Source organism: Apaloderma vittatum, unplaced genomic scaffold (assembly GCF_000703405.1).
Source record: "Apaloderma vittatum isolate BGI_N311 unplaced genomic scaffold, ASM70340v1 scaffold26911, whole genome shotgun sequence".
NCBI lineage: Eukaryota > Metazoa > Chordata > Aves > Trogoniformes > Trogonidae > Apaloderma > Apaloderma vittatum.
This window is the reverse complement of record NW_009700065.1, coordinates 33,967-59,637: the sequence shown is the minus strand read 5'-3', so window position 1 is coordinate 59,637 and position 25,671 is coordinate 33,967. Positions and strand designations below refer to the sequence as shown.

At 38.1% G+C, this 25,671-nt stretch overlaps 1 protein-coding gene across 1 annotated transcript; it reads left to right on the top strand.

Moving 5' to 3' along the window:
- Window positions 1–4,332: 4,332 nt before the first annotated feature.
- PEX5L (peroxisomal biogenesis factor 5-like) lies at window positions 4,333–17,979 on the top strand (the record flags this gene model as incomplete). The annotated part of the gene is made up of 8 exons (XM_009878637.1): window positions 4,333–4,428; window positions 11,100–11,216; window positions 12,153–12,296; window positions 13,153–13,223; window positions 14,419–14,616; window positions 16,359–16,524; window positions 16,896–17,053; window positions 17,775–17,979. Coding segments are annotated over 8 exons (1,155 nt in total), but the record flags the coding sequence as incomplete, so codon positions are not given.
- Between the last annotated feature and the right edge of the window lie 7,692 nt (window positions 17,980–25,671).

Below are 25,671 nucleotides of genomic sequence, written 5' to 3'. Positions count from 1 at the left end.
AAATCCGGCTGAGCCAACCCAATACAGCTCCATACTATGAAATGTTGTTAAACGGGTAATTAGTAGTGCAGAGAAATGACCTGAAGTGAGATTGTGTTCTAGGTGGTTTACTTAGAAATTTAGTGTTTCAATCCACCGCCTGCTAATACTTGGACTGTCAAAGTTGTCATTTCCCAACAAACACACTCATCTGTCTTTGCTGAGTTCTTAATACACTGGTAAAAGAAATCATTTTAGAGCTTTTATCAAAGCAAATGTTTTCCATACTTTGTTCTCCATAGATCCCATCTATCTCATTTAAAGGGAACCTTTGCATATGCAATGGATTCTGCCATATCCTAAAAATTTTATCGTGTCAAACTTGCTGCAGTTTTCCATCAGCAGTTTCTCAGACAACCACTTTCATCACTCATCTTTGACATGTTATATTTAGTTCCTCTAAGTAACTAGGTCATATTTTCATTAAAAATATGCAATCTTCTTAACAAAATCCTGTGTTTACCAGCACTTACACCAAAACAAAATCACAAAGGCAATCTTTGAGTTAATAAGGAAAAAGTGTGTTTGAAGGCTAAAATGGGCATACCATGGTGGCTCTCATTGGCTGTGGCTGTCTTGCTTCTCCGTATTCTACTCACACGATACTCTTATTATTAATTCTTACATTGCATTGGCCCAAAGTATCTTTGTTCTTTCTTTCATCTGCTTTTCTGGAAAGTTCTTTGTTATGCTCTTATTAATACTGCAACATCCTACAGTGCTTGGGTTGTTTTGAAGGTTTATTTTTTCTCTTATAATGGCAAACTGCAGAGGGACATAATATGTTCAACTGTATGTGCGTAACGTCTGCTCAAGTTTTAACTCTAAATGCCTCCTTGGGAATTTTAGTTGTTTTATTTCTCACCCATAATGCATACACAAAAACCCTGACATGCCAAAAAAAGTACCTAATTCTAATACGTCAGCACTCTTACACAAAGATGCAGTGCAAAGCCTGTAAGCCTTAGAAATCTGCAGTTTGGGGCAACAATATTTAGGATGCAAAATTTATCCCCAGCTTCTCCCAAATAGCTACGGTAAGACTTATGGCCATAGCTCTCCTTGGATGTGCCAGTTTCTCTAATGAAATGAAGAGTTACAAGGGACAGGTTTAGCTCATTATTTGAAGACCTGCTCAAAAGTTAAGACTACAGTTTAAGCCTCTCACCAACAGTTAAGGTCCAATAGCAGACAAGCAGACTACAAGCACAGGAAAGTGTGTGCAAATGCATCGGAATGGAAGATTTTGACCCTGAAGACAGCAGCCAGTGATCAGCTACAGCACATTCATGGTAGGGTGGTGAGCATCTCAAACCACAGTGTACGCAGAGCCTCCATGCCTCAGACATGCCCATTCCACCCTGACCCGTACCCACCTCGGGTTCCCATGAAGGGAGGCAGCTTCAGAGTCCCACCCCATCACCAGCTGGAGAAGTGAGGTTCTCCCAAGCTGGAACTCCATCCCCATGCGCTCTCTTCCCGCACTGGCGAAAGGCAGCATGTTTGCTACACGTGGAGTCTTTCATTTCTGGGTATCACAATTCAGAATATGACTCTGCATTGTCTTTATGCAAATGCAGCTTATGTGGGGTTTGTTAATTCTTTTTTTTCCCTCTTCCCCCTCACCTCTCTACTGCCCAAATGAGCTCACTCTACCCTTCTGCAGTGCTACTCAGTCTGAACATCATGATTTACAGTGTTGCCCTTGACCTAAGGAAATTGCAGTCACTGGAAACAAAAGACGAAAAAGTGGAAGTAATCAAAGAGTTTGCATGTGCCAACTTGTAAATAATGAAAAGGCTAGGAACGTAATTAATGTCTGTCAACAGAGTTTTGTGTCAAGAAAACCAAATTTAATTCTTTGATCGGATTACAGGTCGGGTTGATAAATGTTGCTGTGTGATACTCGGCAAGATGTTTGAATAAATGCACCATACTCGGATTTTAAAATTAGCACCATACAATATTAATAAAGTGGCTGTTAAACAGATTAGAACTGGATAACCTAGGATCTCAAGAACAGTAGTTATTTACTAGGAACTGTAATCACATGGGGGTGTGATTCTTTTCTTCAAAGAGAACTAAAGAATTTCAATAATACTGATCTGAATATAAATATTCAAGCTGTTCCTGATAAAATTTGCATACAATGCAACAGTGGAATGAAAAACATGTATATAAGGGTGTAATAAAAATGAGCTGGTGACATCTGTACAAATATATATTCCAACACAGTCATTTGAAAAGTCAAACATTTCAAAACAAAAATGCAAACTCAGAGTGCATGAGGATGTCGGCATGAGTGTTACCCGGGCAGTACTGTGGCAAGAAGAGCGCGTAGAAGCAGGTGTTATTAGTGGGAGACGGGAGATCCCCTGACTTCTGCAAAGAGAAATGGCAAGACAGGTACTGGAATATAGGGTTCACTTTAGTTGTCTGTAGAGCTATTAAAAAAATAAAAAGGGAATAAAAGAGATACAAAAAAGGGTGAAATCTGAATAAAATGCCTTGTAATGAGATAATTTAAATCTCAAACCTCTTTATATCATTTAAAAGACAAATAAAAGCTGATTAAAGTAATCAGTATCTTTCCACAGAGAAAATAAGGGGTGCTACAAAGTGCTTTAAGCTACTGGAAAAAAAATATGAAGTGATAGTTGGAAACTGAAATTAAAATTAATAAGAGAAACAAGGAGGGCAATTAAACAAATGTGAAAACAAAGTGATAAGACTATGGTCTCCTGATAACATTAAATTCAACTCAAGTACCCTCCTCAAAGACACACAGTTGAGACAACCTCAATCTGTTCTCCATGGAACATCAGTTTCATGCTGTGGATGCTGAGTGACAAATACCGTTGTGTGATATACAGACAAATGGATAATTTGAGCCAGTTATCTCTTCTGCCCTAAATTCTCTTAAGCAGTAAAATAACTATTTTATTTATAGGATTGGGGTTTTGCATCTTTTCAATGGCAACCTGAAATCTCTTCCTGGCCTCACCAAAGAAAAAACTGTTTTCCAGACAATAGGAAGCAGAGACAGTAGATGTGAAAGCAGAAATGACAGAATCTCACTCTAGATCTTCCCTCATGCTCTGTGCATTCCGTCACTCGCAGCAAAGTCTTGAAGCCAACACACTAGAACATGCACAGTGCCCAGCACCACCACGAGCTTCCCACAGAAATTGTACTGTATCATTCTTTTCCAGCGACAGAGGTACCACCAACCACATATACGTTTCACTCAGCAATCTCTCTCAGAGAAACCAAAGACTAAGGAACAAACCAGAAATTTTAGGGCTAGACTGACAACTGAATGTCATCTTTCTAGTTAAAAAACCTGTGTATGCACACAAACATGCGTGTTTGACCGTGTATTGCACATTACATATACGAAAAAACAGGGATGCATCGGATATTTCATCCCAGGAGTGCACACTCCAGCACTTGTAGATACAGCCCGATGAGTCTGAAGTGAGCAAAACTGGTCTTTTAGCGAAGTAGCTCATTGAAATTGAATATTACAAGTGCAGTCATCAGAAATATAATCATGTAAATTAATGCAATGGGGACCATAGTCAGGCAAATGGCTAATGAATTTAACCTCTGACAAACACTGAGGGAAGGGATTAGCAGTCAGAGCTCCGTTTAGCAAGATTAGTTCACTTTGTGCTTTTCTATACCATCACTGAATACTGTTCGGTTTTGTACTGTGCCTTTTGTGCAAAAAAAACAAAACCAAAAAGTTCTTTTGTAAAATAACAGGGAGAAACTTGTTTTCTACTTCCAATAGTAAGGCACAGAAGAGAGAGCTGCTGATTGTAAAAAAGGATTAGCCCTTCCAATGAAATCCATAGCAAACCTGGCTCTCCAGTGTGATCCCAAAACAGCACCTGAAAGAAAAACACAAAACGTACAAAATGAGATGTTTTCTTCCTGGAGCATAGTGAACGTGTTGCCACAGTCATAATATAGAAGAAGGAACAATTGCAGTAAAAATCCAAAATAGTTCTTCCTTTTGTGGTCCCACTCTTGAATTGTCTTTTCTTGAACGTCTCTTTATCTTTCACACATCTTGAGTGAAAAGTCTGGAAAAGATAAACTACTCTGCTTCTCATAAGGAATGATCTCCTGTATAGTGTAAGAGAATTCAGAAGAATTCATGCAGCGACACAACTCGTTCTGCCCAACAGAAAGGCTATTTGGGGCTCTAGATGATTAAGAAAATAACTCAGAAATGTAGCAGAGAGTATATCATCCCTTTCTGATTTTTCTTCTTTTTTTTTATAGGCACGATCAACTAAGGAGCAACGGTGGGGAGGGCCTCTTCTCTCCAGAAATCACTCCTTGGAGGAGGAATTTGAAAGAGCAAAGGCAGCTGTTGAGGTATTACTTTATTTACCGTTTTCATTTTCAGCTAGTGCTCTGAAGTTTTCTCATTCATCTTGCAGCACAAGTAAAGTAGAAAGTTGGAACTGGATTATTTAAAGCAGAAAAAAGATACATTTCCTGGAGTTACTTCTTTAAAATAGTAGTTTATGTCTTTAATAAAAAAATTTCTTAGCTATAAATGAAGATTAGACAGAACCAACTTTCCAAGCTTAATTTTTATTGCTACAGCAAATGGGTCAAGAAAAATTCCCCATAAATGTAAGTACTTCCAAACTTGAAGTATCAGAGTGAAACATATTTTTACCCAGCAACTGCATGTATGCAATCATTTACTTAAGTTCAGACACAAACCGATACTCCACAGTGAAACTGGAATTCAGGACCCTTGATAAACACAGTAATTACCTGCTGTAATGGAGAACTGAACATGTAGCAGAAACCATGCAGCAATGCTTTTTTATAATTAGTAGCAAAATGTTGAACATGCTTGTTTCCTGACAAATCAATTTATTTTGAAGAGATGCAGGTATTTGGATAGCTCTCCTACTGCCCATCTGGGTTTTTTCCACTAACTACCATGTTTCCAACAGGAGAAATGCCTCTTGATTGTTTTCCTATAGCACTAGTCCCCATTGAAATCCTAATCCTACCTAGAGACAAGGTAGCATACAGGGTTCGGGGTTTTTAACAGAATCCAGTAAAAAAATAGATGTAACCATTGACCTTGAGCATCATATCTTCTCAGAGGTTCAGTTGGTAACCCTTCAAAACTCCATCGCCACAAAGAGCCAAGATAGCTGCATCCCACCGAGGACAAAAGTTCAGGCTGAATTATGTAACAGCCACTGAAATGAGTTTTCAGATGGAAAGGATAAGGCTGTGAAACTGATTCCTCAAAACTGATTATTTTTAGCATGAACTGCAGTCTCATTAGTCTCTGAACATCTAGAGCACTTTAGGGATATTTGGGTTTAGATTTAAATTTTAATGTCTCTATTTTAATACTCCTCTAGCTCAAGTTTTCTACCATTGTAACTCTGGTGTTGGCAGTTGAACTATTCTAGATTAACATCGGATGATTACAAACAAAACTAGGTCTAAATCAAATGCTGCCTTCTAGCTTCCCATCTAAGAAACTGATGTTATTTGTCGGGTTTTTTTCACTATAAGCTATAGTAAGACTGCACGGTTTCCACTATGATTTCTTAGGATCTTATAGCACACACAAAAAAGTCTTGTCTCAGCATGCAAGGCTAAAGTGGGCAAACTCAATAAATTAGCTGCTTTATAAACTACACATTAACTGCATTTTTCTTATATTTTCTGAGTGCATTGTTTTTTCAAGATCAAATAGATTCATTACAAAAAAAAATGCTGGTGAGGCACCACGGACCTTTTGATGTCACACATCATACACATTTGCTCCTGGCAGGAAAGACTCACTGTCACATTGCCACTGCTTAAAATCTCTAGATGTTTCCAGCTGGAGACTGATCCTTAAGGTGGGACACGTTGTGCTATAATCCATGATTGCAGAACAGGGAATCTGGTGATGAACATCTCTGCGTTACGGTTAGTGGTTAAGCAAATTATGCCAGTACTCTTGCAATTGCCAGAAATCATGTGTGATGGGGAGTCCCCAGGCATTCAGCAGATAGAAAAATGAGTTGAGGCCAACAGCGGATTACGAGACATTATTGAATTACTTTACGGAGTAAAGTAAGGAGGGGAATATACTGTAAAAAAAGCCCTGCACATTAAAAGGTCATTCAGAGACAACTAAGACAGGTTGTTAAAATGTTTTAATGCAGTCTCCAAAACAGCTATTTAAGAGAATCTAATCAAATGTTTCCCTAACTGTGGAGCTGGCAGTCTTAAGTTATTCCTTCTGCTTAAAATAGAAACTTGGACCAGGTAGTTAAAATGTAAAAGAGAGGATTCTTCAAGACCTTACAGAGCAGTTACTTTCATTTGCATATGAAAAGAGTTGAATTTTCATCCTAGTTAAAAAGAAGTGGTAAGAAAGCTAGAGTGATTGAAATAAATTGCAGCCCATCGCACAAAGATTAGTGCTTTCTTAAGCGGAGAATAGATACAATTCAAAAATTCATTTTTTTTAGGCTTTGAGTGTTTCTGTAATATTCTTCAACTGGGAAAGCTCCAAGTGGCAAGATTAACCAAAAAAATGATCAAGAAAAGGAAGCAAATCTCAGTTCTTTGTGGCCTAGTTTGAAAGGCATTAATTAACAATTCAGTAAATGAAGACACCAAACTTTATCCTCCACCCAGTATTCACTTTAGAGCTTTGGGAATGGTTTTAAGATGTCAAACTTTGAGATTAATGAGGATCTGTGAGGTAATTCTTTCTTAAGAAGGTTTAAAGATGTCTATGCCATTGGGGAATCTTTTAAGAATAAGGAGGTAAGTAAATTAGCTTTTTTACTAGAGAGGGTTCAGATTCACTTGCAGTGATTGGATTCTTGCAGACTTTGCTACCTTTTCTGTCATTCTGAAAACTGGATTTGATTTTTGCCTCATCCCTTTGCTATACATGTGAGACAAGCACAAATAGCCTCAAGTCTTTGTGATTTCCAAGAGCCATATCAAATATGTTTTAACTTAAACTTTCTAATAATTATCTGTGTTTACAAAAATTTGGTGCTTTTGAGAGATTTTTTTGAATGCCATCGTGGAGATTCAGATCCATCTTGCACCTATATTCTGTTAAAGTGATTGTTTTATACTACTAGTAACAAGTTAGATTAAAATAAAACCAAGAAAGTTCAAAATTTCTTATTCCATATTTCCTGGATGTAGAGATTAAACTGCAGATGCCACATTTTGAGCTGTCCTTCTCAGCATCATTTTATTTACAACACCATGTCACACAAGCCATCTGCTGTATAATATACTGTTATGAAGCTTCAGAACATATTACAAAGAATTTATGTGACAATAATAGGAAGAAGATAGGATTAGTTTATTCTAGCCTAGGAAAACATAGCCCAGAGTAATCAGCTTCGTGGTTCCCACGAGTACCAGTTAGAATCCTTTCTGTACTTACGATATTTCTGTGTCACTGTTTCAACATCCCTTTTGGATGTGCCTAAGACTGCCTAAACCACATTTTAAATTAGGATCTAGGAGCTTGAGTCAGTCAGATGCATTTTATTTGGTAATCTCTCAAACTACAATGGGAATCTTTGTCTCGAAGTAACTTTTTTATCTCAAACTTTACTAAAAAGACATCTTTCAGATTTTGGGTTGAGAAGATACCATCTAAGGAAATCTATTGTAGTTAGCACCTAAGTTTAACTTACTATCTTTCACACTGAAGAGTAGACAAATGTCAGTGATTGAAAGATAGAAAAACCACAGAGCCCTTCTTTCTTTCTTATGTATTGGTCAAGCAGGAACATTGCAGATTAGTTTCTAGCAGTATGGGACAGGTAAAATCCTATTCTAAAAGTTGCGAAAATAGCTAAGTTTAGAAATCAGTCAGCAATATTCAGAAAGTACACCTCCACCTGACCCTCTTTCATTTATCATAGGAAGTAAAGAGCTTGGAAATATTTTGCCTCTCATTTATTTAACTGCTTCAGCATATTTTTAAATACTAAGACTAAAAGTAGCCTCTTTGGAAAAATGCAGTATATTCTGCTTGGAAGTAGTCAGATGGTACGAACATTGTTGCTGGTTGTCATCCCACTTAACTGCAGCAGATGATCTGAGAACATGTTAAATGTGTTCAACTGGTCTGAAAACTTTTGGTAAGGCCAAAGTAATTCGCCAGCATTAACGTAGCAAAAACATTGAAATGAGGTAGTTGGCACCAGTCACACAGCAAATAGAGTTAAAATTAGATCTGAGAGTCTTGATCCAAAGCCAGATTTTCAGTACCACTCGATATTAATTTAACCCTCCTGCCACTGAAGTCAATGAAAAAATTGCTACTCATGACAGCTGAAATAGAATTAAGCCTTTAACAAAGACTGTAATATTTACGGTCCTCTTCCTCAAGGACATTAAACTGCTCTGCTATTGGCATTGTTATTTGTCACAGCAATATTACAGCATTTTTTCAGGCGCCATAATTGTGCACAATCCAGTTACTCAGTCCAGCTTTGCCAAACCAGCTTCAGAAACCTCACATGCTGGATGGACGTTGAAAGCTGTAGCTGGGACTTAAGTACATTTGGCCTAAACAAGCAAATCTTAGCTTATTGTCGCAAAATACAAGTTGGGCCCAGGCTGCGTCCAAATAGCATATGATGAGTTGAGAGAATTTATAGCAAAGCAGATCTTCTCCCCATTGCATTTTTCGTCCACCTTTGACTCTCATAGATAGACATTAAGTATGTCTACTTGAATGTACAGTAATTCATTAGTTTTTAAGTTGAGTACGCATACAGTGAACTTCAGTGTGAATTACAAATCTGTAATTAAGCAGCAAAATTTGAACTTAAGACCTAAAATCACTTATATGATTGTTTAGGTTTCCAAACCATTGAGTCATACGGGATTTTTGTGGGAAAAATACAAGCAAAAACTTTAATATTAAGTCATATATATATGTATCTAGACATAATTAGTGCTATAAGTTAATCTGTTTGAAAAGGCATTACTAATTACTTTTCAGTAGTTTTATTAATCTGTATTATTAATAATATATTTATTAAGCTGTAAATAAACTAATTTATTAATCTGTAGACAAGGGAAATTTCCACTCCTTTACCTCATCCTGAATCTCAAAATTACTGCCACTAAAAATGTGGCCAAGTAATTTTTTCTCATGGTCAAGTAATTTTTTCTTCAATGCAGTGCAGATTTGCACTGAATGCAAAATAGCTGATAGAGACATTTGTTGAACAGGATAGTTTAAGTGATTCAATTGCCTCTGGTCATGGCTGATAAGAGTAAAAGAGGGAACGATCTGATTAATTATCCTAGCCTTTTCAAAGTCTAAATGGACATTTCAGCACAATCTCACAACTATTTAAAAGACTATATTTCCTTCAAATTTGGAATGAAAGCAAATTTTGAAACCTCGGAAGTTGTTGTGTAACAGAGTTGTCAAGTTCTGTTCACTTCTGTAAGAAGAAGTGAAATCTCCTCTCCAGAAGCAAATGAATCACATTCGTTTCTTAGTTTACAGAGGAAGCAGGTGATTTCACAGACCCAAAAATGGTGCAGTTCAGAAAATTCTGAGTCTCCTAGAAGAAAGTGCTGGATATCAGGAGGCACAGGCTGCAGTAAGAGCCAAGGGGAAATGCCTGTTAGATTTCCAGAGGGGGAAATGCACCTTGCCGTTTGTAAAGAGCCTTATGATTTACAGCAATCACACTTGGTACCAACCAGTGCAAGTCCTCCTAATCCTTCACACCTAGTCTCAGCTGTTCTCATTGCTGACTCATTCTAGATACGGTAACAGCCTGTGCTTTCCTTTTCCCAAGCACCAAAGGAGGGCTGTAGCAAGGCGTGCAATCACAGACTAAGCTCTATTTTCGCAAATCATGCCTGGCTGTGGAACAGCAGCAGAGCGGTCAGTCTCGTAATGAAGATTCAGATGATACTTTCTGGACCAGTTTATAACACCGTCAGTTAATTTTGATTAGCGCCTCACTGTCAAATAGTTCTGTCTGAGCCTCAGTAGAATTATTTGTGCCATTGCCTTTGTCATAAACAATCTGAGAAACTGTGCCCTCAGTAGTGCCGGTTCACTGAAGTTTTGGCCATGAACTTGTAGGAACTGGAGAACTTTGCAAAAGCTCCTAGTGCCGAGCACGTATTCTGTTATGAACTGCTTTTCAGGGCTCATGAGGAATGCGTGGAGGCTGAAAAAAATAGCACCTTAAGTTGTATTCTCCCCTCTTGTGTTTTTTTCTGCAATCCTATTTCTGTTTCTTGGCTTCATTTTCTAGTAGCCACAGTGATTCCCTCATTCTGCTCATTATACATCCTAAATTTTCTTTTTTCAACATTTCTGTTTCTCTTATATATGCATTTTTTTCCTCTTGTCTTTGAGCTGAATGTTAAACTTACTGCACAGTTTTATAATCTCTTACAGATTCCTCTCATCAGCACAATAGATGATGCAATATTAGGATTTCTCCAGTATGTCAAAAAAGCTCCATTTGTATTAATTCTCTTGTGTAAACACTCTCTGTCTAAGCTTTGCCATTACTTTTTCAGATAGTTGAAAATGATGCTGAATATACCAAAGTGGAAGGCTTGTTTTCTTTTAAATTGTTTTATATATTGTTATTCATTATGATGTTTACTTGGGCAATTTTTTTTCTCTTTTTTTTTCTTTTTTTGTCAGAGACCAGTAGCATTCATTTCCTTCAAATTCTATGTAACAATTTGCTGTTAGCATCAATAAGATGCAGTGTAAGCTGCTGCAAATCCCACTTCAAACAGAACATACACTGCCTCTGAGATAAAGAGTTTTCTGTTGACAAAATGAATTCCAACATTAAACGAAATTTAATTATATGGAATTCCAAATACCAGTTGTAATATTTCAGTCAGTATGATTATTAAAATAATATTGCTCGGCAAAATTGCCAGACTGAGTACACCAGTAGAAAGAAATTAAAAGTTTAAAATAAAATAGTAAAGTTGCATTGTTAATTTTCTTCTTTCTTTCCATCTTTTTCTTCTAGTCAGATACAGAGTTTTGGGATAAAATGCAAGCAGAATGGGAAGAAATGGCTCGCAGAAACTGGATTTCAGAGAACCAGGAAGCACCAGGGCAAGTCACCATCTCAACCATTGAGAAGGTAACAGGAAGTTTTTTTAATACAGTACACCCTTCCTGTGAAACTTTGAGATGAGCTTCAGCTATTCAAGGGAACTCCAGAAAACTCTTCAGACATGGAAGCTAATTTTACCCAAAAAGAGCTCGCCCTCTTTAAGTGTCTGTGAGCAGGATAGATTTAAACAACCTTACCATGGTGAGAAGACATCTAGACTTGCACACTGCCTGGATTCAGCTCAAAGGATCATGAAGCAAACTGCTGGATTATGGGCACTTTTGAAGACAGGCAGTTAAGGAAGAACACCAAATTAAAAAAATACAGGCTGGCACATTTAAACACCATTGAGAGAAATTATAGAGATTTCAGCTTTCTCTTTCATTTCTTCCACTGTATTTATATTATGTAACTGATATTAGCACACATCCTTTACACTGCAGTTACAGGAAGAGAAGGCAGCAAAATTTAAAGAAATTCTAAAGTAAACTCAGGTGCTTGTAACATTGTTCTCCAACTCAAAGGCTGACTGCCAATTTCAGCGTATTAACTGAACAGACATCGGGTTACAAGCACTGCAGGGAGGCAACTGCTTGATGTGTGCTCTTTACCATCAAATTGGGTGTACGGGGCTCATGCCAGGTTCAGTTCCGCAGTTAGTGCAGGCAGCGTGAGTTGTTGCCATTATCTTTGATGGGAGCAGGAGAGCCCGACATGAGAAGCATTAAGTAGAACTTCACAGCTAAAGTAAAAATAAAGAGAGCAGAAACGTGAACGTCTAGTGACCCTGATACTCTTTTTTACACTGTTTCGTCATTGAAATTTCATGGGGGAGCTGATACTGTTTTCACAGGACGAAGGATGTTTACATCCAGTTGGAAAACAAGGAGTCATTTAATATTACAGAATTGCCATTCCTTGCTACGCTGCTTCATCGTGGGGTCTATTATTTCTCTTCTGCAGGGTTATTATTTCCATACTGAGAATCCCTTCAAAGACTGGCCTGGTGCTTTTGAGGAAGGACTAAAAAAAATGAAAGAAGGTGACCTTCCAGTTACAATCTTATATCTGGAGGCTGCTATTCTACAAGAACCCAATGATGCAGAGGTATTCACTCATGTGCCTTTTACAGATAAAGGAAAAGGGGACTCCCTTTAGCATGCAAGGATGGAATGGTTTCAGGGCCTAAACCTTTGCTAGTTATGACTGACTGAAACAGATTGAACAGTGGTTTTGGAATACTGCATGCCTTGAAATAGATAAAGGTGAGCTCTTTGTAAGATGAGAATCCATTTTTGAAACTGTAGCATTTCCAAGCTGGCATTTAAAAGCATTCAAAAGAGACAATATTTCAAATCTTTATTTCTTTCATTATGTTTTCAAACTATTTTTAAAACACGGCTATTGAAAAGATGAACATTTTTGATTTAACAAGAATGTTGAAAAAATTTTAAAAGCTATATCCATTTCTGCAGCAATATTGCTGTTTTCAGTGACTACATATTTAAAGTCTGTTTTCTGCGAAACATGAAAAATATTTACAGTGTAAGCATCTAGGTCTTTTTGAATCTATTGCTACATTAAATTAAGCAGCCGTATTTCAAAAAGCAAAGAGACCCTCTAGAATCCCTTCAACCTGTACAACTTAATAATTGTTGTTCACCATTTCCCATAAAGTTCTAGCAACATTTAAAATGTAGAGTAACTCAAATTTAAGAAATTCACGTGTGATCATACACTGACTGAATGCCTTTGCATGGATTACACATATCATCAGGCCCAAAGATATTCGAAACAGCATGGATTTGTACTGCTGGTTTGTGCACTGTAGAAAAACCTACAGATAGTGCTGGGCAGATGTCCTATTTTAATTACCTTGCTGCTTAACAGTGATATTGATTGTAACTCTGCTTGCAGTTGAGAATATATAACAAAATAACACAATAACGGTTCCTTTTTGCAGGCCTGGCAGTTCCTGGGCATAACACAGGCAGAGAATGAAAATGAGCAGGCAGCCATTGTCGCCCTCCAAAGGTAGATGAAGAGATTTGCTAAATAAAGGGTGTTAGGAGTATTCAGTAATGATGACTAGGGTATATTTAATGTCCTACTTGCAACATGAAGTATTTATTTAACTAAGGAAAGTATTGACGTACATACAGAAATCTTCCCAGTGACTTCAGAGGAATGACTAATGATAAATATTTCTGTTTTATCAAGTAAATGCAATATTTAATCTAGTATTTTAAGTAGTAGCACAAAAGAAAAGTTGCGTGGTCTGATAAATGTGAATTAGGCATAATGCAAAGAAAGTGCCTTTTTGATATTCCACCTAATTGGCATATTTTGTGTAGTCTGTCCTTTAATTAAGAGGGTTTTTTAATTGGACTGAGCTCCCTTCAGCTGCTGAATATTAAACTGACAATATTTTTAGGCTGATAGAGACATGAAGATCATGGAACCCTTGTACGTAAAATTCAGTACAAATATCAGCATTATTATTATCTTTCTGTAGTGAGTTTTCATATTTCCATTTGAAGCAAGTACTCTCTCCATATTCAATTGCATTAGCAATATTAACTAACAAGTCCTAAGTCCTAACAACACCTAAGGATACTCTAACTTACTGATATGTGAGTTGTTAGCTTACCTCGATAGAATGCCAAGGGGTTGCCTGATTTAGGCCTTGCTCATCCCCACAGTTTTGAAACAATCACCAGTGATGTTCATGAAGTAGACTAGAGTCTGTTTTCAGTTAATGGTATCTAACCATAAGAAAGACTACTTGAAATGATTGGCTCCAGCTTTATCAAAGAAAATCTGGGAATTCAGGATAGCTAAGAAGATTCATCTAGATGGCAGAAATTTTCTTTTCAAAATGCTGTTTTAAACCCTTTTAAACTGTTAACTTGAATTTACATAAAGCTTCTCTCTTTAGATACTATAAAAATTAATCTACCTATTTACTCATAGCCAGAAGGATGAAAATTAAACTTGTACGTGTACATTTATGTATACACGTGTGTACGCACACCAAAGTGCATGAATATGTGTATGTACACATAATGCATTTACCACAGAAAAATAAGAAAAAATCAGTCCCTTTAAAATTATTATTGGGTAGAGCTTACTTGTGACAGTGATTTTTTTTTGCACAGATTATTTTGGAAGAATTAAAGAATTCTATTTGACTAAAATAATACCTCAATATATTTTTGTTTCTACTTAGGTGCTTGGAACTACAGCCAAACAACTTAAAAGCTCTGATGGCCCTGGCTGTAAGTTATACTAACACTGGCCACCAACAAGAAGCCTATCAAGCTCTAAGAAACTGGATAAAGCAAAATCCAAAATATAAGTATATAGTGAAAAGCAAAAAAGGGTCCCCAGCACTTACCAGGAGAATGTCTAAGACATCAGATGAAAGGTAAATGCAGTGCAAATCCTGATAGTGGAAATTTTAACATCTAGATATCACTAGAAATGGTGGTGCATGCTGTGCCCCCTTAATCTGTAGAAGTCCAGCCTGCTCCCTATGGTGGAACTCTCAACGTCTCTCGTGGCAGGAGTGGGAAGCCAACACAGGACATGTGGTTTGGTGACTGAAGGCTATATCTTACACCAACCCTGGAAATGTAAAAAAACAAAACAAAACACCACCATAGCTACAAAGAGATGCTTTCTTTCAACTCGCATCACTTTCTTTTGACCTTGTTTGCTGCCTCTCTATTCCCACATCCTGCATCCTCATTCATTCTTCAGCTGCTGCCGCATCCCTGCCAGGCCTGTAGCCTGCTCTACCCGTGTGTATTCCTCCTACTGTGCATCCCATTTGCCAGGTCCCAACAAAGTCACTCGAATCCAGGGGCAATAGCCCTTTTGCAGTGGGACATGGCTTCACTTCACTGACAATATCAGGACGCAGTATCTGCTTGTTTAAAAGTCATTCTGGTTCTAACCAAAGAGACAGTGTAGTCATTATATGAGATTTCAGCCTAGGATATGGTAAGGGGAGCTGGCAGCCGTTTTAAGTAATGAAAAAGTTCATGAGTTGGCAGCCTTTTGCCATGACATCAATAAGTACGTACCTCTGAATTCTGAGACGCATGATAAAGTCAAAGGCGTAAACGCGACTTACAGGATGAAAACAGTGGGGCGATCTCACTACTAGTCATTTTGAAGACATTACATTTTACCCTTAACACTAACAAACCCTTGCTTCACAAGCTAATTTAGTATAAACAAAAATTAAATATGAAAGTTCTGCTTAATTGCTAAGTGTGTTATTCTGCTTTGGCCTCAACCCGCTGACATCCGGTGTTGTAAGTGCAACAGTTTCATGAAGCCTACAGTGGGTACAGAAGTCTTAAATTTTGGCATCTTTCTTCAGGGGTCTTGACTAGTCACTTCCTTTATTCCTCTTAAGAACGACTACTATTTTTGTCAGTAAAGAACACTTTTACATCTGAGAAAGTAATCCAATTTTAATAGTTTTAATAAATCTTCATGTTATCTCACTTGAGTTCATAGCTCCACTTTGACTTCATAGAATCATAAAATAGGTGGGAAAAGACTTTTAAGATCCTGTAGTCCAACCATAAAGCCAACACTGCCAATTCCACCACAAAACCATGTCCCTAAGTGCCACATCTACATGTCTTTTAAATACCTCCAGGGATGGTGACTCAACAACTGCCCTGGGCAGCATATTCCAATGCTTGACATCCCTTTCAGTGAAGAAATTTTCCCTAATGTCCACCCTAAACCTCCCGTGGTGCAAGTTGAGGCCATTTCCTCTCCTCCTGTTGCCTATTACATGGGAAAAGAGACTATCCCCACCTCACCACAACCTCCTTTCAGGTAGTTGTAGAGAGCAACAATGTCTCCTTTGAGCCTCCTTTTCTCTAGGCTTAACAACGTCAGTTCTCTCAGCCTCTCCTCACAGAAATCATTATATAGGTGAACTTTTTCATTCCAGACATGAGTTTACAACAGCACCTGGAGGTAAATCTTTGCCACGATGAAGCTGAAGAAACTTAGTGGCAAATTTTAAACATTGCTTCTGCTACATCCACTACAAGGATTTTAATTTCTGGCTATGCAATTGATATTACAATATTTGTAAGAACTGTAAGATGGAACTTTAAGCTGTTTTTAACCCTTGTCTAGCTCATTACTTGAAGAAGTAAAGGATTTGTACCTGGAGGCTGCACATCAGAATGGTGATATGATAGACCCTGACTTGCAGACAGGACTCGGAGTTCTTTTCCACCTGAACGGAGAATTCAACAGAGCAATAGATGCATTTAGTGCTGCTTTAACTGTTCGGCCAGAGGTACGTTTTATGCTTTTACATTTTCAAGAATTTAGCTTTACAGGCCATTTTCTTTTTCCCCTCTTGATCAGGCTAATATTAATGAGATGTCACTTGAGCCATTAAAATTTTAATACCTGAAATAGAAATGTTAATTACAAGACAGTCCCATTTAGAAGCAGATTTATACATGTCCATTTTCTAGCTACGTGTTGATTAATTGTATTAGTTATATAAAGTCACCTACAATCATGAGTCAGAACCTCACATTCTATGCCAATTAGGAGAAGTTATGATACTGTTATTTTCTGCAGTCCTCCTTACTTTGCAAGCAAAAATGAGGTATTACATCCTTTTTTGACACCTCAGTAGAAAACTCATTTTCTCACCAGGACTATACATTATGGAACCGTCTTGGAGCAACCTTGGCAAATGGGGATCGAAGTGAAGAAGCTGTCGAGGCCTACACACGTGCGTTAGAAATACAACCTGGCTTCATCAGGTCCAGATACAATTTAGGGATAAGCTGCATCAACCTCGGGGCATACAGGTAAGTTACAAAAATGTATAAACAAAAACGTTGAGGATTATAAGTGAAAATTCATTTACAAGTGAAAATTCATTTCTAACTGGAGCTAAGGAAAAAAAATCAGCATATAACTAAATAATCTCAGCTACTGTAAAATTTTGTACTTATTTTTTACAAAATACTTACAGAGATATGATACTTATTATACAATTTCTACATAATAGTGCTACTGGATGTCTACCAAAGAAAATAAATGCTTAAGCATTTTTTTAGCTCTAAGTACAAATACCCTAAGTATAATCAGTGGGATTATTCTCACACTTAAACTTAGTCCTGTGTTTAAGAGTATTTCTAAAAAAAAACATGTAAGAGCCTGTCTTTAGAAGAAAATCTTCGGTTAAACTGCTTCAAGAAGCTAATGCCATCAAAAACAGTTTTGGTACATCGTTCAGAAATCAAGGGCAATATTCCAGGGTCCCAACAGTCAACTTCAGACAGTTGAGATGAAAGGGAGCTGCACAGCAATGAAGATAATATCCCCAGATGTATGAACAGACTGAGCTCTGCATTACTACAAGCCACGTCCACTTGTTCAAAGAAAATCAGGCAAGAATAATACAAAGAGACTGATGAACTGCATTGTAAAATATTATACTTGAATCTAGCGTAGAATTTTAGAAAGTTTTACTCTAGCTGTTAAGCAAATTATATCGCTTGTTTCTTTTTCTCTTCTTCCCTACAGAGAGGCTGTCAGCAATTTTCTCACTGCTCTCAGTTTGCAAAGAAAGAGCAGGAATCAACAACAGGTTCCCCATCCTGCTCTATCAGGAAATATCTGGGCAGCCCTTCGAATTGCTTTGTCTATGATGGACCAGCCAGAACTATTTCAAGCTGCCAATGTGGGTGATCTAGACATTCTGTTACGAGCTTTTAATCTAGAGCCGTAATGCAAAGTATCGATGAAGTGACTAAATTGTATTAGGAAACAGAGGACTCTTTTATTACTCATCTCAAAATGACCATATTTTCCAAAAGATCACGGCTGTAGATCAGTAGGGGAATTCTCTCAGACATTACTCAAAAAAGGAAAAGTTCAAAAGCACAAAATATTGTAAATAAATTAAAAGTCAAAGGATTGAAATGAGCTGTGGCTAATCTGACAAAGCCCTGAAATAGATGAAACAACCATTTCTGAAGAATCTTCATCCCATGCAAGCTATATCTCTCTATATATACACAGAAAAATACATTAAGATCAAACCTAGATAATGGTTATTGCACACTAGGATGGCAAGCAATGCATCCAAGGGACCTTCTTAGCAGCTAATCACACTACGCTGACATCACTTTGCCCTACGTGGATTCCCTCTCCTTGGTTTCTTTGCTGAAAAGCCTTCTCAAGGTCCATTTTTAACATAGCTCTGAATATAGATGCATGTAAAATGGATGTATTTTGTTTTAAATATGTTTCTTAGTGGGCAGTCAAGAAAATTTCTGCTTCCAAAGGTACCTCAATTAATTTGGGCCCAATTCTGCAGGCTCGCAGAGTTGTAAACCACGTGCAATGTTAAGAGGTACGTTGTACTCAGAGGTCTGTGGAACTGGGTTGTGGACAAGTGGGAAGGCCAAGTGATGCCAGCAGAAATGGTAATTTGCACCAGAGTTGTTGCTGTCCAAGCCAGCTATCCCTGACTTCGGACAGAGCGTGTCTGCTTCAGAGGAGCTCATAGCAGGATCTGCACCTATTTATGTACTTATGCACTTTAATCTTCCTTTTGTAAAATAGCGCTATGTTTTTATTTTAGTTACTAACAACAGAATGTACAGGATAGCCTTGTTGGCATAAAGGACCAAATATAATTTCCTGAAATGCGATGAGATGGTTTTCAATACTCTTATGTTTAGAAAATGCAAATACCATGTAAACTGCAATATCTATTAGAAAGATTATTCTATTATGCATCCAGCAGGTCCTACAGACATACACGCATGCGCATGCACATATATGTTGTATGTGAATTATGTCATCTCAGAACACAGTAAGCCACAGATCTTTATTGCAAATAAAGAAAAGTCTTCATAGAAGTTAGTGCCTGCAGACCATGCTCAGGGGAAAATTTTCCCTAAAAAATTCATCCATATAACACTTGCAGGATTGAGACTAAGATTTGATCCTGTTGTTATAGCAAGCAGTAGCAAAAGTCTCAGTGACCTCCATGACAGCAGACTAAATCCTTGGGTAACAACAGTATTTACAACTGCTTAAAAATGTGTGTGTATATATATACACACACACACACACACACACACATATATATATATATATATACACACATCATCTTAGTTTTTGCTGACTGGATGACTGGGGAACAGTACTGGGGGCAGTACCTGCCACATGAGGAATGGTTTGGTTCATCTACAGTCAAACACATTTAGCTTGAGGTGAATGAGTCAAAGACAGGAATAGAAATTTTTAAGGAGGTAATTTTTAGCTACTAATATTTTTAATACTTTACCAAAATAGTGAAAGATAAAAAGTGTAGTTAGGTGACTACTGTGTTGATCTGTGTTCAGAAATTCACTGTATAGGGTAGCTATTAGAATGTGTTAAAGTGGGACAAATAGCACATTTCCTATAAAGAGCATTAAAAGAAAAATCATGGATTTAAAAAAAATATCCAACACAGAGGATCACAGAGGAAGAAGCTCTGTGGGAGCTGGACAGTTTCACCAGTATGAACCTAAAGTTTCTTGCAGCTGTCTGTTATTTTGAGCTACCACTTAAATGAAAAATTCATGTAAGACAGTGTAATCACTGCATCTAATCACCAACTATAGTTTGCTAAATAAAAATAATCAATTATCATTAAAAAAATAAAAGGCTTGCCCCTCACTTTCTCCTACAGAATGGAGATGCTGAAGTGGGGTTTTTTAAGTAGTGCTTTATTAATTCATTGTTTACATTTATTTTCCTATTCATCCACCAAGTGTTTCATAACGGATTCCTGCAACTTCCTTTAAGGATTGGTTGTCAAAGACTGACTGGGAATGTCATTTCAGCTAAGTGGGCTGCTGTATGCGTATCTGCTGACAACAGTTTGCTCTTTTGCTTTGACAGCAATGTGTGATGACAGCTCTTTATTGATAAGGCAGAGCAGAAGGTGCAGTGCAATTGAATCTGGAAAGTGATAAGAGAGAAGGGAGGCAGCTTTGAGAAGAGGCTGTAAAGCAAACGCATATGTGCTTAGATTTTGCTTGATGCCCTGCCATCCCACAAGTTCTTCTAGAATATCCTCTGTGCTGTGGTGTAGGATAATCAGGGCTTATCCAGAAGAATTAGCTGTTCAGGAACCTTACTTTTATACCTTTCAAATAAAACTAAACTTAACTGCTTGACTTTTCAAAGTCAGAATGACACAGGGCATTTGATACTGATGGCAGTTTACTAAACCTCTTCTAGCACATGCAGAAGTAATAGAGCAATTCTGTTAGGAAAACCTTATGCAACTCCTAGCCTTCACAAAACCAACTGACCAACGAAACAAAAAACAACAACAACAACAAAACCACCACAAAATTAAGTAGGTAGCTTTTGATTTATCCTGGGATGCACTGCTCAAAATAGCATTCATCTGCTGATACACGTCCACATCCATGAGACTGGTACACGGAAAGCTGCCAGCGTAAACTAGAGACAAATCACTGGGGCTGAACTCTGCCTCCCAAGGGGATACTCAGGCCCCTAGTTCATCACAAGCACTGTGGGTCTGCTGTACAGGACACAGGCTGCAGAGCCCACCCAAAGAGATTACGCACGCTCTCGGAGATTTTCCCAACTGTCATCTCCTGGCTTAGATAGCCTATGGCCAGTTAACCACGGACCACTGACCGACACATCGAGGGAAAGACTAAAGCAGACAGACTGAGAGGGGACGGTGGCCCATCTCCTCGTTGTAGACACTAGTTCTGGCCTGGTCTGTGTGGGAGAGTGGCTGGTGACTGAGCTCACCTCTCTCTAACAGGTCAGGCTCAGCAGCTCTTGGTACTTCTGGGGACTTCTTCAATATCCCAGGCTTTACCGTCCTCCTTTAGCACCCACTGCCAAGCACTGTCAGTGCAGAAGACAGGATTAGATACTGAACTGACCTCCTCAGGGTGTTTATTAAATATTCAGTGGCAAGCATGTATATTTGCCTAAAACAGCAAGAGGAAAAATGTGAGGAGGCTGTGGTTATTAACACTCTGAAGAGGAAATTCATCTACTCATACTTAACCAAGCACGAGGTAGGATAAATAAGGTGGCTGCCGAACAGTAGCAGACTGAGCCCGAGAGTGAGAGACAGGAAATCTGGGTCCTGTTCTCAGCGCACCCTGCGAGCTCGACCAAGTCAAAACCTTCTGCCATCCCACACTTGCCTAAGTGTGCAAGGAAGGAAGACAGACAAATATGAGCCATTGCACATGATGGAAATACTTGAGAGCAGGAGTGTGCCACTGTCTCACACACTCCATGGGTGAGGTCACCACTTGTAAACTGAGGAGTAACACGCAAACACAGCTTGCTCAGGTTAAGGTAAGGAAGTACTTTCACACAGAGACTAGTAATTTCAGCAGAGAAGAAACTCAGACATTTCAGGATTACAGCTGTGCAGCATCTATGGGGTGATGCCAAATTAGTGCTGCAATAGTTTATCACCATTTCCCATCCCTGTTCCCACTTCTTATTACTCTGCTCTTTCTCTAGAGGTGATTTATCACTGCCAGGTAATTGATTCCAAGTTTTTGAGTCTTTCTTCTACTTCCTATTTCATGCAATTAAAAAAATGTTTTCCTAACCCCAGCTTGTGACTGTCCCTCTCCTCCGCAATGCTTTATGAATATTTATAGCCTATAAGGCTGATCTATCAAGCTGCTGAAGACCGAAAGTCTGTAGCATTCACAGGAGTGCTCAGCACTTTGCACAATCAGCTCGTTTGCATGTATTCAGTTACCAGACAAGGGCTGGCCTCTGGTACCACTGCCCATGCTGAACGGGCACTGAAATCAAGGTGATTATTTATGGAGTGAGGCTTTGTAATGAAAACAACAGGCTCATTTCTCACTGATCTCTATAAATAGTATTGACTTTAGAAACCTTGTTGCAACGGATTGCTTTACGTCAGTTTGAAGAATTGATTTGATCTTTACGTAAACACGTATAAGTATCTGTATCTAATGGTATTTTCTCATGATCTGATAAATCATAGCACTTGTAAAAATATTGAGGGAGACGTTCAAATTACACAAAACCTCACATGACAACATTGCATGCAACTACATTAACAAATAATCACACGAAGCATGCAGTAATGCTACTTGAGTATATGTTTACAGAATGCATGCAGAAGGCCCATATATAGGGTATTTGTAAACTATTGATTGGTATATTCTATGGGATATTTTAAAATAAGTACTGTGCATCTGCCAAACTCAAAACTTAATTGTTCGTGTTATTTGGAACAAGTTAGACCAAACGCAGATCCCTTTTTAAATCCCATCCTTAGAAATCACTTTGTGTTGTGGATTTCATGTTTGCTTCAAGTGTTTAATTAATGACAGACATCTGTAGTGACAGCTTTTGCAGACAAGTTTTAGTATCCCCTTTAGAATTAAAAAGCTGAAGTGCGCAACTTTCACAGGGAAACTGAGAGTTTGGATTTTCACATTTTCTTCTCTAGTCTAAACCAGATAGCAAACCAAAGAAAAAGATTCCCAGAACCAGTGAAATGACTCAGTCCACACTTACTTACCATGGCCAGGCCTTTCAAAATTCCCCACTAGCTCTGAAAGCAGGTCGGTGTCTTGATTGTCCTGTTCAAAATACATAGATGTAAAACTTCATGGAATCTGAGTATCTGCTGCCTCTACTAATTTCAGCTTCAGACATTTAGCCGAGATGAAAGCTCAGGACATCAAGTTATGCATGAAGAGCTAATGAGCCAAATTACAAAACCGTCTGCCCGTCTGTCACATGAAAGGGATGACCATGACCACACCAACAGATCCAGCAGGTGATCCTTAGAACATCCATCAAGCACACGTCTCCATAACACAAAAACCACCACAACAGGAGTAATAACTGATACACTTGCTGGCAGCCACAGAGGCAAAGCCTGAACCATTGCCTGTTGGAGCCAGTGAGAATTGGAGTGTAACAGAAATTGGTCATTTTGACCAAACGTGCTTCTGCAAAATGAGACACATTAGTTACTCCGCATTAATAAGCTGCACGGTTGAAAAACTGAGATTTCTGGTCACCCATGTTGTCAGCTTAGCAGTCTGTACAGTGAATTTATGTAATACATGTTTATAAAATATCAATATTGAGTATTCACAGATAAAAGTGATAGACAAAATGCACCACACGCATGAAAAAATAGTGGGTATGCAATACAGTATTATCTACTATTCAATCCTCATCTAGGCTAGAAATCAGATTCCTTCATTATAGCTCTACTGGTTTTGGACTGGTGAAGTAAATCAGAGAAAACGAGTGCCATGCGCAAAGAGATCACTGCCACTTTGAACAAAGCTAGGCAAAATGAAAACCGAGCATGTCACAGAATCCACAGAAAGTTTCAGAGCCTCAGCCCACAAAGTAACAGGTATTAGGCATGGGAGACAGAAGGAGTCTACATTTTCCTAAACTAAGCTGTAATTTAACAAATGCTTGCACATGTGACAGCCCTTTGAGCAAGCTTGCATGGTCAAGACTTAATGTGCTTTGATCTGTTTCCCCTTCCACATTTACAGAATGCCATCAACACTGGCTAAAACTTTAATTTAAACAGCCTTTTTAATATCAGTAATGTATTGTAAATTGAGAAAAATCAAAACATTTATAAATATATTTTATATATCAGAGTATAACATATCTAGAGTAAAGTAAAACTATAGTTTTGAGAGGCATTCTGTGCGGCTTCTTCTATATGCTGTAAACTGAAAACCTTTGCAATATTGCATCAGGTTTTTTGGCTTTATTTTTAAGCCAACATACAGGGAAGAAGAGATTATAGGGTTGGCAGATACTTTCACCTTCGCCATCTGAAGAGCCCTGCTGCTGCAAAGACTTGCATGGCTCCCTTTTGGTGTCGCTAGTTAAGCGCAGGTGCGAGGCTCGGCAGCGAGGTGGGCAGGGGATGCGGAGGTGGGAGTTCAGCCCTACACCTGAATGTTTACATTCCGTTACAAAGGTTCATATTGACCCAGACTGAGAATCTGAGTGTAAGTGCATACGGAGCAAAAGATTAGTTTCTTACTACAGGTAACTCTGCCTCTGTATATTTAGTGCATTATCGGCTGTGTATAATATTAAACACAGACCTGTAGTTTACTGATGCTTTAATTTGATGTTTCCTTGCACTGCTGTTCAAAATAACCTATTTCCTCAAAAATGAATGACATGCATATTGGATGTGTTAAATTTATTAAGGTCATAGATGACTATTTGCAAAGCACCACATTTAATGTAGTATTTTTGTACTGTAATGGAAGCATGCCTTCCTTGGGTTCTTTTCCACATATTAAATTGTATTTATTTACCTGTATTTATAACTGTGCAATTTTTAAATATGTTTTAAAAATAAACTTTGTCTGTGGCTTCAAATATTTAAAAATGTCTTTTCAATTTAAAAATGATCTTGACTATAATTACTTGAACTGAAAGGAGGGACCTTCCTCTCCAACTGAAATAAAGGACTTTTCTAATGAGGTACTCTATCCTGTTATTTACGAAGTGAATGTGCTTCTCTGCTTGAAAATTAAGCCCAGAAGATGCTTTTTTCCCATTCAAATTTCATAAATTCATCATTACTGAGGTAGTTATTTTTAGAATTTATTTTTATTTCAACACGTTGATCAATTATACTTAAAACTGGAATTTATACTAGTTGAGGCCTGGCCCAAAGGATTTTGCCCTCCACATGAGAAAAAAGTAGATCACAATTTTTTCTGAAGGTCATGCAACTGTACACCTCAAAATTAAAGCAGAAGTAATAATATTACAACACAATCTTTCTGGAAAAAAAAAGAGTCAGCTCTCAGTGACTGAAATTGTTACTCGAGCAACTTCCCATAAATCACAGTGGGAGTTTGCTATCAGAATTTTTTAGTTTTGGCCTTCATGTGCTGAGCAAAAGAGCTGAGAGTAGCATTGAAACCATCTTCCTGCTTTCACTATGGGACACTAACACAACACAGATATGAGAGGGACATAAAATTCCTGTATCCCAGTACGGACAGAAAAGATGACAACCAGCAAGGGATTGTGACAGTTCCAACAGAGGGCCACTGACAAAGCGGGACAACACTGGCATGGATCTGAAGGCTGACACTCTCAATGGACACGGGGGATGCTACAGAAAACAAACTAAAACAAAAGAGAGGATACGATCACAGTTTACCTGTAGAAGAAATGTTCTGTCATAGCCAACTCTGCCTATGGCTTTGATCAGAATCTTCCACTAAAGAAGAAACAGAACAATCGCTAAAAAAACCACGCTAACCTTTAGGATGCAAGTAACGTGTGCTCTTGACACTGGTATGTTTTGCCAGGAGCTGTTAAGGTTTAGTTTAGTTCTTGCTGCTCAAATGTGCCAACA